Source organism: Rutilus rutilus, assembly GCF_951802725.1.
Source record: "Rutilus rutilus genome assembly, chromosome: 2".
Classification (NCBI taxonomy): domain Eukaryota; kingdom Metazoa; phylum Chordata; class Actinopteri; order Cypriniformes; family Leuciscidae; genus Rutilus; species Rutilus rutilus.
In genome coordinates, this window is record NC_140210.1 from 31,657,156 (window position 1) to 31,671,785 (window position 14,630).

At 36.3% G+C, this 14,630-nt stretch overlaps 1 protein-coding gene across 1 annotated transcript in view; it reads left to right on the forward strand.

Moving 5' to 3' along the window:
* Positions 1-14,630, forward strand: part of arhgap10 (Rho GTPase activating protein 10) — a gene marked incomplete at its 5' end in the record, with an annotated part of 75,148 nt that overhangs the window by 38,310 nt on the left and 22,208 nt on the right. The window contains 10 exons of the mRNA XM_084401515.1: positions 450-554; positions 1,242-1,371; positions 1,490-1,596; positions 1,703-1,797; positions 5,694-5,775; positions 6,169-6,208; positions 6,689-6,757; positions 7,094-7,168; positions 11,326-11,410; positions 12,124-12,182. Of these exons, the coding sequence (XP_084257641.1) occupies positions 450-554; positions 1,242-1,371; positions 1,490-1,596; positions 1,703-1,797; positions 5,694-5,775; positions 6,169-6,208; positions 6,689-6,757; positions 7,094-7,168; positions 11,326-11,410; positions 12,124-12,182 (847 nt within the window). The remainder of the gene's footprint in view (positions 1-449; positions 555-1,241; positions 1,372-1,489; positions 1,597-1,702; positions 1,798-5,693; positions 5,776-6,168; positions 6,209-6,688; positions 6,758-7,093; positions 7,169-11,325; positions 11,411-12,123; positions 12,183-14,630) is intronic.

The following is a 14,630-nucleotide window of genomic DNA, read 5'->3' on the forward strand; positions in this document are numbered from 1 at the left end:
CTACCGTATATCAAATAAATAAATGAAATAGAATTATATTCAGTGAGAGCTGTAGGTACAGCATGGTTACATTTGGTGCAATTACCACACACAAAAGCCTCTTTTAAATATGGGTTTGTCCAGGCCATTTGCAAGTGGGTCTATTTGGGCCCGCATTCTCACTAATTCACCTAGGACACACAATTTAATAGTTTGCATAAGCACATAAATTAGTATCCTTCTAATTTAGCTGAGTGTTTTAGCAGAGCAAATATTTACCTGATTACTTTCCAGTTTATGGATGTTTTTTTGACTTTCTACTTACATGAAACCGTGTTCTTTGACATCACATAGAGATTTAGACACAAAAACATATATGAACATGGTAATGTCTGTCCTAGTGGATATAAGTAGTTCTATTTTTTTTTTTTTCTCTCATTCCCTTCTTCCCCTCTCTCTCTCCTGTGCAGATGCTGGCATTCTTTCAGACTGTATTTACTTTCTATCATCAGGGATATGAGTTGGCCAAAGATTTTGATCATTACAAAAAGGCCCTTCAAATCAATATTCAAAATGTAAGTAAAAACTTTCATAATATTTTTTACTTTAATACACTAAACTTTAAATCTTTTTTTGAACGATTTACTCGTGTGTGTGTGTGTATATATAATTGTTTTTTTTTTCTTTGTTTTTTTTCTCATATATACAATGAATGAGTAAAATATTAAACATAAACAGCATATAAACTGTTTATCAACACATGTAGAGTGATTTGCCCTGATGTGTCAGTCTTCACTTGTTAATGTTATTGGCTCGCTGAGTGACATGGAAAGAGAGTTACCAAGACAGGATACAGCAGCGTTTTGAGAGGGCCAAGGTTTCCAAGGGAAACTTAAAGGCCTTTGTTTGCATTGACCTTCCATTGTGTTTAACTTCTAAGCCGGAAGTTTGAGAGCCGACTTCCTCCCTTGTCCTTTTTGATTGGACCGCGTCACTGTCCTCGCTGGTGTTTTGTTTTGAATCAGTTATAAATCACTTGTGATGGTCAGGGTCAGAGTTCTGAGGATGTATAGATTGAAAACATGGATTAGAATGTTGAAGCACATTGAGGTGTTTTTTTTTTTCAATGGATTGAGTAATTTCCCAATGTATTCCAAAGATTTTGGGAATTCCATCAGTGTAAATTCCCAGTTACCAGGCCCTCACAGAATTTGTAAAACTTACTCAATGATTGTGTTATTTTGTTGTGCCTCTGCTTTCAGACTCGGAGTCGTTTTGAGGGCACACGCTCTGAGGTGTATGAGTTATTGAAGAGAATCAAAGAGTCGCCACAGGAGTACAGACAGACCAGCCCCATCAGCAGCGAGGGCTATCTTTACATGCAGGAGAAACGTACGCAAGACAATTTTTATGATGGAACTCTTTTGTGCCTATTACTTTTACTGACTGTCATGCCATGTCTCCTGCGCTTTGCTGGTTGCATTACTGATAGTTATCGCTATTTCTGCAGGACCTCCTCCTTTTGGATCCAGCTGGGTGAAACGCTATTGCACGTTTGTCAAAGAACAAAAAATTCTACACATGAAAACGTTTGACCAGAGATCAGGCGGGAAGCTTGTAAGTTCTCATCACACGTGACACATTAGTCTTGATAATGGCATGTTTCATATAATATTAATGTATTGCTGATCTGCTGTTCACAGTATGTTCTGTATCCTTTCAGGGTGAGACGGACTCTGTTACAATGAAGTCTTGTGTCCGCAAAACCACAGACACACTTGACAGGAGGTTCTGCCTAGACATAGAGATCACAGATCGGTATGTTGGCCATAACCGGAGGCTATAATGGTTTGCATGAAAAAATGTAATGATGCGTTTCTGATTCACAAGAAATAATGTCGTTTATGCATCAAACTTTCACAATGTTTTACTATGACTCACTTGTAACCCAGTATTCCTTGACACTTAGATTTTTTTGCTTAAAGGGGACATGAAATAGAAAATCAAAATGTCCTATTTACACATCATAGTTTACTTACTGCAAGTTTCTTACCCAGCTAACTCTTATTGAATTGAGTTGAAACGCCCCTTAACAGGCACATGTAAATCAAGGATGTGTACTCTTAACAACTCATGTCTGTCCACCGATCACAAGAGTGGTACTGCTGTTGAGCAAAACCTTCGGAAGTTATTTTGTCCCTGGATGTAGACAAACTGCACTTCCAAAAATGGTGCATACCCTTCCCAAGAGATCAAACTATTAGAAATGCAAGTTTTAAGTTTATTTTTAACAGCTGGCCTTAGTGATTGAAAGAGAATGTTTTTTGTTTGGTCATCTAATTTCTGAATGGACTCTTCATTTTTTTTATTAATCTCAACAAGCTGACATTTTTTTCGAAATATCTTGTATTGCAAGCTACACCAGTGGCAAGTATTTTGTCTTCAGAAGCAATCATTGTGATTGCATTGGATATTTTTTTGCCAATCAGTTTGCCAAGTATTTTGTGACATAGAGTGAACATAATATAAAGATCTGATGCATTTTATGACCCCTTTGAAAACAAATCCAACAAAATTAGTCGTTTTTGATTGTTAAGGTTTATACATTTAACTTATGATGATAATAAACAGGAAAAGAAAAACAATAGGACCGTAAATCCCTCTGAAACTACTGTGTTTAACATGAGTGTGAGACTCTACACTACATCTCATTTGTCAGAGGATAAGGAAAATCTAAATATTTTGATCATCCAGGATACACTCAGAACCCTCATTAATCAAAGCCAAAGCTGAACCGGGCAGAGTGTATGATGAACGCTAATCGTGTGCTTCATGAGGCTGGTTAGTGGAATCTTTTAAATAGCACATCAGAATGTTTCCAAATTAGGATATGACTCAATATCAAAATGAATATGCCTTTGATTTCCATAATCCAATGCATTTCCAAGTGAAAAGGATCTTAAACAAGAAAACAAGAGCTGCACAATTCATTTTTTAAAAGATCGCAATCTGGATTCAAACTCCCACGCGATCTCATTCCTAAATGACAACGTTTCGCCTGTGTCAATTAAACCTGGAACGCTGGAACGTTCAGATCTGCGTCTGCGCTACCGCTGATCCATAGAGAGCAGTTGTTATATATAGTGTAAATATGAAACAGCTTCACAAACAGTCTTTTAAACCACACGGTATCATTTCTGTGTTAAAATATTCATATATTCACAGAAGAACTGAAATAAAAGTTTATAGTTCAGACAACACTATCAAAATAGAGTAAATCACCTTTTGAAAGTACATAACTTGACACTTCAAATAACAATTGTATATATTACTTTGTTACGCCACCAGGTGGTGACAAGAGACTGTTAAAAAAATCTATTTGTCATTGAATCATTCATTTAAAAAAAAAAAAACCTCCCAGTAATGAAACAATGAAGTATTTATGAGTGAGTCATTGAATCATTCATTCAAACCATTCATTTTTTCAAATAATTCATTTGGATTTTAAATAGACTCCAGCATTTGTCTTTTTTTTCCCAAAAACTCTTGTAAATGACATGTTATTTTGTTTAGTTGTCTGTTCAGAATCGTGAAAGAATTGTGATCTCTGTTTGTAATAGGGGTGCACGATATATCGGCCGCCGATATAATATCGGCCGATATGGTCGTTTTTTTTACACATCGGTATCGGTCCGATGTCAAAATAGGGCCGATGTGAACAGGCCGATATTTGACGTGTGAAGTTGAAGATGAAGTTACTGATGCTGACTCGTGATCTTAGCAGTAGTGAACACGCCTGAGAGAAATACACATTTCATACAGATGACATAAGCAGTCTGTTTTCTTTCGTTTTGAATTGTTCTGTTTAAAAATAGATGTTTCAAGCTTTCTATATAGGCTATGTCTCAGGTCTGTGAGGCAGGTAGGTTTCGGTTCATTTGAGACGTGCTTCAGTTCACGCGCTTTCGCCTCCATGTCCTGATTAAATATTTTCTAATATTTACTTCTTGTTTATTTTTGATGAAACATTGATCAAAATTAAGATACAATTAATACAAAACGAAATTAAATTTAAAGACAGGCTTTGTGCTTTCTGTTTGAGGTCTCTGTGAAAGTTTTAAAGCGGTCTTTAGTGCCGCGTTCAGACGTGCGTTACAGAGAACTGTCCTGTCAGTAACATTGTTAACGCAGTCCAGTGCGACTTATGTTTTTTCCCTCTTCATAACACATTTTTGATTGATCGTTTTTTGACTCGTAGATATTTGAATATATTGCTTGATATTTGATACCCGTTCGAATTTGATTTTTCTCAAAAGTGACAGCACGTGTGATTTGTGGATTACTGATAAGCGCGAGTGGAGAAACAGGCGTTTATTTATTCATTCTCAGTGTTGAGAAACGTAGCCTTCATGTGTTACGTTATTGTGTTAATAATAACTAAAGTAGCCTACCTAATTATGTTACATATTTATTTTGTATGAAAACTAGCACGTTCGTTACTTATGGATTAAAAAGTAGGCTACCGTTGGATCAGTGCTGCGCGAGCTCTCCCTCACAAACACGGACGCGCGCGCACAGAGAGAGAAGATAATTGTAAAATGAAAAATTGACAGGCTAAGTTTAGATTTTGTTCTTGCTTGTTTATTTTCTATCAAAATGTCAGAAAGCATTTTGTATTATCCATCCGTGTTTTTAAAATTCGTTAAATGACGGACGTTTTACTGTTAACACAGCCCATATGTTGGATTCGTCTTATAGCCTACTTGTTGTTATTTTTAGAATAAGTGATTCGTAATGCTATTATTGGACTCCTGTCTATTCATTGTCAACTGTTTTCTATAAATATGTTTGTATTGGCTAACATTTATTCAGCTAATGCGTGTCCTGTTTAAAATGTGCAATGTTCAAAGGCAAAGACAGCACGTCACAAATAGAAGCCCTTTTCCCTGTGGTATTTAGTATCATATTTGGATATTGGAATAATAAATTAAGTAGCCTATCTTAATTGTACACAATGTTCCTGTTTTTTTTTTCCTGTTTTCTAAGGGTTTCTTAATTTTAGACAAGTTGACCAGCACACATTATATGCAATGCAGTATAATGCATGTGTGTCGTATGTGTGACATATTTTGCATACAGGTAAAGGTGCCCAATATCAGTCATTTCTAAAGTAAAAAAAAAAAAAATGTGTTTTGGAAAATAGCTCTTTATTTGATAATCATTCAAATTTGTTTTCTATACAGAGATATCGACATCGGTAAATATCGGTATCGGCCATAACAGCAATATTAATATCGGTTATCGGTATCGGCCACAATTTTCACATCGGTGCATCCCTAGTTTGTAACCAAAAATCGTGCAGCACTAATGTGTACTTTTCTCCTGTATGTAAAGATAGCCCTCACTTCTGAAGGGACTGGTCTGTCTGTATTCCTTTTATTCTCTTCGTTAACTTAACTTCATTAACACTCAAAGTGTATGCCCTCAAAACAACTCTGTGTCTGATCCAGAGGCACAACCTTAAAATAATATAAACATGAAATGGAAAGGCACTTTACAGGTACTACATTTTGATAAAACAATTTTGGAGCTGTTTAGAAATGAATCATGCACTAAAAGACAAATCTACAATAAACAGGTAGTTGTGTTCAGGTTTAATTTTGTATATAGCAGCAGGCTAAGTGTGTGTGTGTTTTTTTTTTTTTTTTCTCTAGACCAGGCACAGTGCTGACAGTCCAGGCAATCTCAGAGGATGACCACAGATTCTGGATGCATGCGATGGGAGGAAAGGAGCCGGTGTGTCAATCCCTCACTTCAACGTCAAGCTATATTCAGTCAAAATAATTATCTGATTATCAGTTGACAAAACATGAGGTTAATTTAAATTGTAGTAATATTGAAAAACATTAAAAAAAACACATATATATATATATATATATATATATATATATATATATATATATATATATATATATATATATAATTGTTTTTATATATATATGTTTTTCAATATTACTATTAATTTTAATCATCTACCGACCCTAAACTTTCGAATGGTAGTGTGTACTTCAAAGCATTTTAATGATCAGTAATAGTCTCTTGTTTGGTATATAAATTCAGTTCTGTTTGGTGTAATGTGTTTCATGTTGGTATGGTTTGTGTTTTCTGATGTTTATCTCTCACGCACAGATGCAGTATCTCAACCGAACACATTCAAGAGAAAGAGGAAGTGAGTGAACTCAAATTAATATCAGAGCTACTGTTTATAGCTAAAGCTTTCCTTTAAAGGGATAGTTCACCCAAAAATGAAAATTCTATCATTGTTTACTTTCACCCTGAAGTTGTTCCAAACCTGTATGAGTTTCTTTGTTCTGCTGAACACAAAGGAAGATATTTGGAAGAATGTTTGTAACCAAACAGATCTCAGTCCCCATTGACTACCATAGTATATTTTTTTCCTACTATGGAAGTCAATGGGGACCGAGATCTGTTGATTACAAACATTCTTCCAAATATCTTCCTTTGTGTTCAGCAGAACAAAAAAACTCATACAGGTTTGGAACAACTTGAGGGTGAGTAAATGATGACAGAATTTTCATTTTTGGGTGAACTATCCCTTTAATTGTAGTGCTTATGCACAAACAAACAGAAAATGTATTTGTATTTATTGATGGTGCATATATTATGATGACATTTGTGTATTCCATAGTCGATGCCCAGTTGGATGATGTGGGGATAAGCTTTGTGAAAAATTCAATAAACGCCATTGAAGCCAGAGGTAAATCCCAGTAATGTTTTAATATATGAAAATCATATACAAAATAAGTAACAGCATGTTGTAATGCATATAAAAACATATCAGGCATTATTTACAGTTTATTGTCTTATCAACAAAGGAAAACTTCTGCTAAAACCTTCAGTAAGGTTACATACTGTAGTAACACCCTCTGAACACTAGAGAGCAGAATGATCTAGCAGTTTTTCTCAGCCCAAACCAACAACCTGTTGTGCTTCATTCTGGATAATGCAGGAAAAGCTTGGTGTGCTATTTAGTTTTTCCAGATCAGCTGGGATGGTTATAGAGTACCTAACTGCTATTGTTTTTTTTTTGCAGGTATTAATGATCAGGGTCTGTACAGAGTGGTTGGAGTCAGTTCAAAAGTACAGAAGCTTGTCAGTTTTATGATTGGTAAGTTGAGCGTTGTATTATAGGTCTGTAATTGTTGGTCAGATTTAGGTGATTTTCTTTGAAGCCCCATAATTGTATCTAGAGTCAGTGTCCTATTGAGTCTCATTGGCATTCAGACATTCATCTTGTCTGGTGTCTGTCTGTATGTCCCTTTGTCCTGTCCTTTAGGTGACACCTGACTCCATTACTGCAGGCAGGCAATCAGATTTCTCTCTCTCTCTCTCTCTCTCTCTCTCTCTCTCTCTCTCTCTCTCTCTCTCTCTCTCTCTCTCTCTCTCTCTCTCTCTCTCTCTCTCTCTCTCTCTCTCTCTCTCTCTGTCGATCCTATTTCGCCTCTCCCAAAAACCCAACACGATCTGATCACGCTCTATCATCATCTCTCTTATGCTCCTGTTCCATGCTCATCCATCATTCTTTCTTTCTTTTGGGTTCTCTCTCTCTCTCTCTCTCTCTCTCTCTCTCTCTCTCTCTCTCTCTCTCTCTCTCTCTCTCTCTCTCTCTCTCTCTCTCTCTCTCTCTCTCTCTCTCTCTCTCTCTCTCTCCCCTGCAGTCGTAGCATGAGCTGGTATCTCTCTGCTCTGAATGCTAAATGCTGTGTCGAGTCGGCAGGCTGCTTGTGCCCCTGCTGCTACATGAACTCAGCCACTCCAGAGTCTAATAGCCATTAACACTCTATACGGATCCACTGTCCTCATCTGAGAACAGCCTGAGCCCTTGTAGTTGGTTCATGAACTTAAAAACCAGCCAAATGTCCAGAGCACAACCAACTATCCATCTCTTTTTCAAATTCAGAGCACTGTCATTAACAGGTTCTGCTGTCGCTGGATTATATCCACACATTCTCTTTATTTAAAGGGACAGTTCATCCAAAAATGAAAATCATTTAATCATCATTTGTTGTTCCAAACCTGTATGCATTTCTTTCTTCTGTGGAACATTAGAGGAGAGAATATTTGCAACCAGTTTCTTTCCCCATTGACTTCCATTCCATTCTATTTATTATCCATACAATGGAAGTCAATTGGAAACCAAACTATTTGATTACCAACATTCTTCAGAATATATTCTTTTGTGTCCCACGGAATAAGGAAATTCATACAGGTCTGATACAACTTTAGGGTGAATATATGATGTCAGAATTTTTGGGTGGACTAAAGCTTTAAGGTCTACACAATTAGAATTATGCATTTAGAATTTTTTATTAATGATGTAGGATTATGCAAGTGAATCTTAACAAAGAAATATAATACTATACGTTAGTATCCAGATGAATCCGTTCCACAGCGATATAATCATAACGCCTGTATGCCAATTTCAATTGCTATATTTGTTTTATTGACTCTTTCTCACAATGTGACTCAGGAGGATGAGCATACATTATGTTTTATTGAGATGTCGGTAGAATGCAAATTAAGTGTTAAGATGAAACCACATAGTGCTAAAACGTTATCTGTATCAGAGACGTGATGTGCTCACAAGTCACAGCACTTAAGGATTCGTTGTGCTCACAGGAACACTGGTTGAAAACTCAGGTAGTTGACGTCATTTTAATAAAGCAATAAGCCATGAGAGGCCAAGCGACTGTTATCATTTATTAACAACATTTGAAAAAATTAAGCAGCAAAACTGTTTTGAACATTGATAATAATAAGAAATGTTTCTTGAGCACCAAATCAGTTTCTTGAGCATTGAAGACTGGAGTAATGAAAATGCAGCTTTTGCTAATAAATGACATATTAAAATATATTAAAATTAAACTTTTTTTGAAGTAATATTGCACAGTTTTGCTGTATTTTTGATCAAATGAATGTAGACTTCTGCAAAACTTATTTCAAAAACATAAATGAATATTTTTTACTCCAAACTTTCAACAGTAGTTGAGTTTGTGTCTGTGTATTCCAGGCTGTCTGAGGGTTGAGTTGAGGTTATAGAACACCAGCGTTTTAAAGGAGAGAAGAACTGGGGAAGAGAGAATTTATCTCTGTCTCAATCTCTTCTCTGCTGTTTGTGTCGTCAACAGCGGACTGCGTTATAAAATGTAAATACTTTAGAACAGGTTGGAGCACGTTGAATTCAGCGACTTGACTGAATACAATTAGACTTGCAGTTTAAGACAGAGAATATTTATAGGGCTTTGCAAGTAGCACACAATGATTCAAACTGGTTTGATTGAGAATGAATTTACTTATATGACTAAAATGTTGTACATAAGTGACCTAAGACATTTTTTGATTATCTACTGTGTTATATAAAAACACACACATTACCATGGTAACAACCAGACAGAGATGTGATTGTCAGTGCTTTGGCTGAATTCTTCAAAAGTTACAAACTCAAAGCAGAACATTTTCAACATTTGCATACCCTTTGTCCAACCTCCTGGCAGGAAAGTATTTATAGATCCATAAACCCATATGTGAGCAGTGATGCTACCTCAAATGTAGAAGGGAAATTAACTAAATGAATCAGTTCTCCATATGCCCTCCCCTCAAATCGTCCGTACTTTGACCCTCAGCCCTCTCTCTGTCTCACTTTCTTTATCTTTCTCGTTGTACTTCATCTATACTGAGCATCCTAATCGGGTCCTAGTAGGGTCACACTAAAACTGGCTCAGAAATGTTTTACCACGAGTTTATCATTTATTTCTGCTTTTTTCTTTTTTAAAGAAATTAATACTTTTATCCAGCATTTATAATGTTGCAAAATTATAGTTCAAATGAAGGCTGTTCTTTTGAACTTTCTTATTCATCAAATAATCCAAGAATCCTGAATATTTTTATCATAGTTTCCACAAAAATATTAAGCGGCACAACTGTGATGTAAAAAGAAAAGAAAAAAGAAAAATGTTTCTTAAGCACTGAGTCATCATATTAGAATGATTTCTGAAGGATCGTGTGACAGTGAAAACTGGAGTAATGGCTGCTGCAAAAGAAAAAGAAAAAAAGATTTGCCATCATAGGAATAAATTACATTTTAAAATATATTAAAATAGAAAAGTTACAGTGTATTTTAAATTGTAATGTTTCACAATATTAATGTTTTACTGTGTAGCCATCACATGCAGCTTTGATGACCAAACAAGACAATACATTTTTTTTAACTAATCTTACCGATGTAAGGGGATTTACAGTCAAAGACCCAGAACCAGATATGATGAATGAAGAACCGGGGTCAGAATTATAATAAATTGAAGAAAAGTTTTACTGAAGATAGTTTGCAGTTTCATCAGCAGAAGTCAGCTTCAAGACTCACAAAGGGTTCATAGGCCGCCCCGCTTACAGTTACAAAGATCACAGCAGTTATACCCTTCACCAAGGTCTAAGCTACGTCCTTGCTTCAGGTTGAATGATTCTCATTGGCTAAGAAATAGATAGACATAGTAATTTCTCACACATATACAGATAGACTGAAGAATATCTCCATCGATTAGGCAGCTGATACTCGGACCCTGAAGTTAGGCACGTCGTGACCTTCCAGGTCGCAGATTTGGGTTGCTGGGCGCCAGCATGTCCAGAACAACAACTCAGTCAATCTCCAATAATGCCAGTGGTTCCTTAACCTGTAACCAAGAAGACTAACACACACACCGACACACAGCTTTTTCAAGGTTGGATTCGGCCAGGCTCTAACTATAAACTGGAGAGTCGTCTCAAAACATCAAGATAATACGTTCTTTCTCTCAAGGAGAGGACACTTTAGTCTAAATGTAAAGTGAGGCTTTAACTGAGAAATGGTCCCTTAAACTATAGACTTCAATGATCCCTGTGACCATTGCTGGCAGAGTACCCTAGAAAAGCAGATAAATGTATTGACATGTTAAAGAAGTCCATACTTCATTTCTGGAAGCCGGGCTAAATAAGCAAGCGCTGTTACTGCATTCAGATATCAAATACAGACATTAGAGAATACATGAAAAGAACATTTCTGTAATCACACTGGTAGCTTCTATAACAAAGTAAAATCTCATAAGCCTAGAGAAGTCATTCAACTCATGTGATGTTTAGAAGGAAAAATATCGATTAGGCTAATACCTTGATTATAATCACTCATTAGATATGAGCAGTAGATCCTAAATCCACCCCCTTCACCGACCATAGTTTTTTGCCCTCTTTTAAAGATTATTTGATCTTAATTCTTTATTGTTTTGTGATCTGTAGATGAGAAGAGCAATGAAATAGATTTAGCAGCATGTGAGGACTGGGATGTCAAAACCATCACCAGTGCTTTAAAGCTTTACCTGAGGTGAGTTTGTACTTTCTACATTCCGTTTCTGTTTGCAGATAATAAACACAACATAGTTTCTATATATCCTTTCTCTAAATGTACTGATTGTAATTTGACAGAATAGGCCTACACCATTCAGCATTAAGACAATTGCTTGTGTCTAAATAAACTTTAGTTTAAAGCTAACTTCAAGTGTGAATCCTCAGAAAGAAACTTATGGGCCTTTTCATTTATAAATCGATTTAAATCTCAAATAAAAGTATCAAAGATAAATGTGTTCATGTGAAATGTCAGGGTTTTTTAGTGAATTTCACAGTGGGACATTCCTTTCAGTGATAAAATATGTGTATTTTACACAATTAATTAATATTGCTTTTAATTGATTTCTGTAATTGATTTGTAACAATAGAATAGCACAAGGCAGTTTTTGTAATGCAGCAGAAAAAGAGTTGTATGTGTGTTTTGTCTTTGTACTGCACTACAAGTATGAATGATATTGGTGTGCTCATTTTGGGCTAACGGTGCTGGGACGTGTGCCAGATACTGAGCGAAAGTACCTTCAGATGAACTTGGTTATCACAGTGTGTATGTGTGTTTGTGTGCTCATCTAATTTCTTGCAGTGATCAGCCACATTAATCATAGTGTTGTGTATATAATAATGCCCAATAAAGCCGATAAATCTCTCCCCCTCTCTCTCTCTCTCTCTCTCTCTCTCTCTCTCTCTCTCAAGGAGCCTTCCAGAGCCACTAATGACATACGAGCTGTATAAGGAGTTCATCGTCCCTGCAAGTAAGGTCTTTGTCCTTGCTTAGACAATAATCAAGCAATACCCAATCAATTACTTGACAAATGCCATACAATTATAGTATGTGCATGTCAGTGAGAAAAGAGCTTATGATTTGTGAAACTCTTAAGGGGGGTAAATGCTTGTCAAAAGTATCACTGAATTAAATTCTGTTGAAGGACATCTGAAATATGAAAATGACTGCCAAAGATGGTTGTCCTCAGAAGGTTGTCGTAGGTTATGGTAGGTGTTGTAAGTCAATAGAGGCAGGCCTAAACTACTGTTAGTTATTTTGCTTTTGACAGGCCCACAGGACCCGTTTATATTGTATTCAGGTCCCCCTGGAGCAACATTTAGCCACTACTCCACTTCGGCCGATACAGTTACACCCAGTGTTGTTATTGTTAGCTAAAACTATTAAAAATGATTTATACAGCTAAAATAAAATTAAATATAAATATTACATGAAAAATGAATGAATTAACTGAAATATGTTAAAGTTGAAGTAATAAATTACTAAATCTAAAACTGAAATGAAAATAAATTAAAGCTAAATAGAAATGAAATTAACTAAAACTAATAAAAATGACAAGCACATGACTAAATTATGAAATTAAAAACAAAAATTATCGAAACATAACAGTAATTAAAATAGAAACTGAAAATATAAAAATAAAAGCCAATTTAAAATATTAATAAAAACTATAGTAGTACAGTAGCCTAGAAATCTAGACGCACCCTAGCGGCAGCAAATTTGATTTTGCAGCCATGGTGGTCTAGCAACCACTTTCGAGGCTGTGAAAAACCAGTTTCATTGGCTTTCGAGCTGGAAAAACCAAACTCTAGTCAGGCTCACATAAATGTGCGCCTGGTGGCCAATATTCACTGATTTTGCATTCCATCAGTAAGAGTGTGAAGGTTGAATTAGCTGAGCAATAGCACAGCTGGACATACAAAATTGTATTCCACACAACATAATGGGAGATATCAGAATACAAAAGAGTGTGCGTTGTATGTGTGCGTCTCGCTGGCTCATCTCTGACCAGGACAGGAAATCTTTGTGGTGTATCGAGAGCTATGGTATCTAGGGTAATGTCGGCATACCACCACGAAGGACGAACCACATCCAACAGGAGTAACTGTCCAGCTGCCCAAATCACTGCAGAATTAAACACGCACCTTGACTCTCCTACTTCCACCAAAACTGTTCAACGGGAGCTCCGAGGAGTCAATATTCATGGTCGGGCTGCTATAGCCAATGTTGGTTTCAGTGGTGCCAATAGTGCAAATCTTGGGCTGTGGACCATGTACAATATGCATTGTTCTCTGATGAGTCCACCTTCACTGTCTTTCCCACATCTTGAAGAGTTACGGTGTGGAGAAGCCCTAAAGAGGCTCAACACCCAGACTGTTGCTGCCCAGAGTGAAGCACGGGGTGGATCAGTGATGGTTTGGGCTGCTATATAATTGCATTCCCTACTGTGCTTGATGGGCGCGTCACTTTCAATGACTACTGAACCGTTCTGGAGGAACATGTGCACCTAATGGGTACAAACATTGTACCCTGTAGGGGTGCTGTGTATCAGCATGATAATGCACCAATACACACAGCAAGACTTGTGGCAGAATGGTGTAAAGTTGAACATCTCCCATGACCTGCACAGTCACCAGATCTGAATATTTTTGAGCCACTTTGGGGTATTTTGGAGGAGCAAGTCAGAAAAGGGTTTCCTCCACCAGCATCACTTGGTGTCCTGGTCACTGTTCAGGAAGAGGAAGAGCTCAAAATCCCTCTGGCCACTGTGAAGGACTTGAATGTGTCATTCCCAAGATGAACTGATGCTGTTTGGCAGCAAAAGAAGGCCCTACACCATATTAATAAATTATAGTGGTCTAAAACAAGAGTTTCGGTTTCATTGTTAAACACCTTTATATAAATAATACAAAAGTAACACTGATTACACCAGCCGTAATAAAACATCAAAACCTGAAAGGATTGGGAGTTGAACAAATTAAAAATATCATAATATATTTTAATTTATTTCCTGGACCAACTTTGAGCAGTATCTTGAGATGCTTCTTTTTTAGGAGTTTCTATGCTGGTCATTTGTAGGCTAGTTTTCCTGTACTGTTTGGTCCTACTAATTCAATAATATTTAAATATATATTTATTTTAATTAATTATATTACGTTTAAAACAATAAATACATTTGATTTATTTTCTAAATAATTTATACATAGGTGATTGCATTTACATGTAAGTTCATGGAAACAAATTCAGCCAGATGTGTCCAGACTTTTGACTGGAAGTGTTTGTCTTAAAAAAATAAATAAAAAAAAACGGATCAGGTACTGATGGTACATTGAGTGCAGAGTATAACACTCGTATTACTCTTATTGTAAAGTGTAAACTGTGATACTGCATGTTTCATGATGTCTTCTAAAACCCCCCT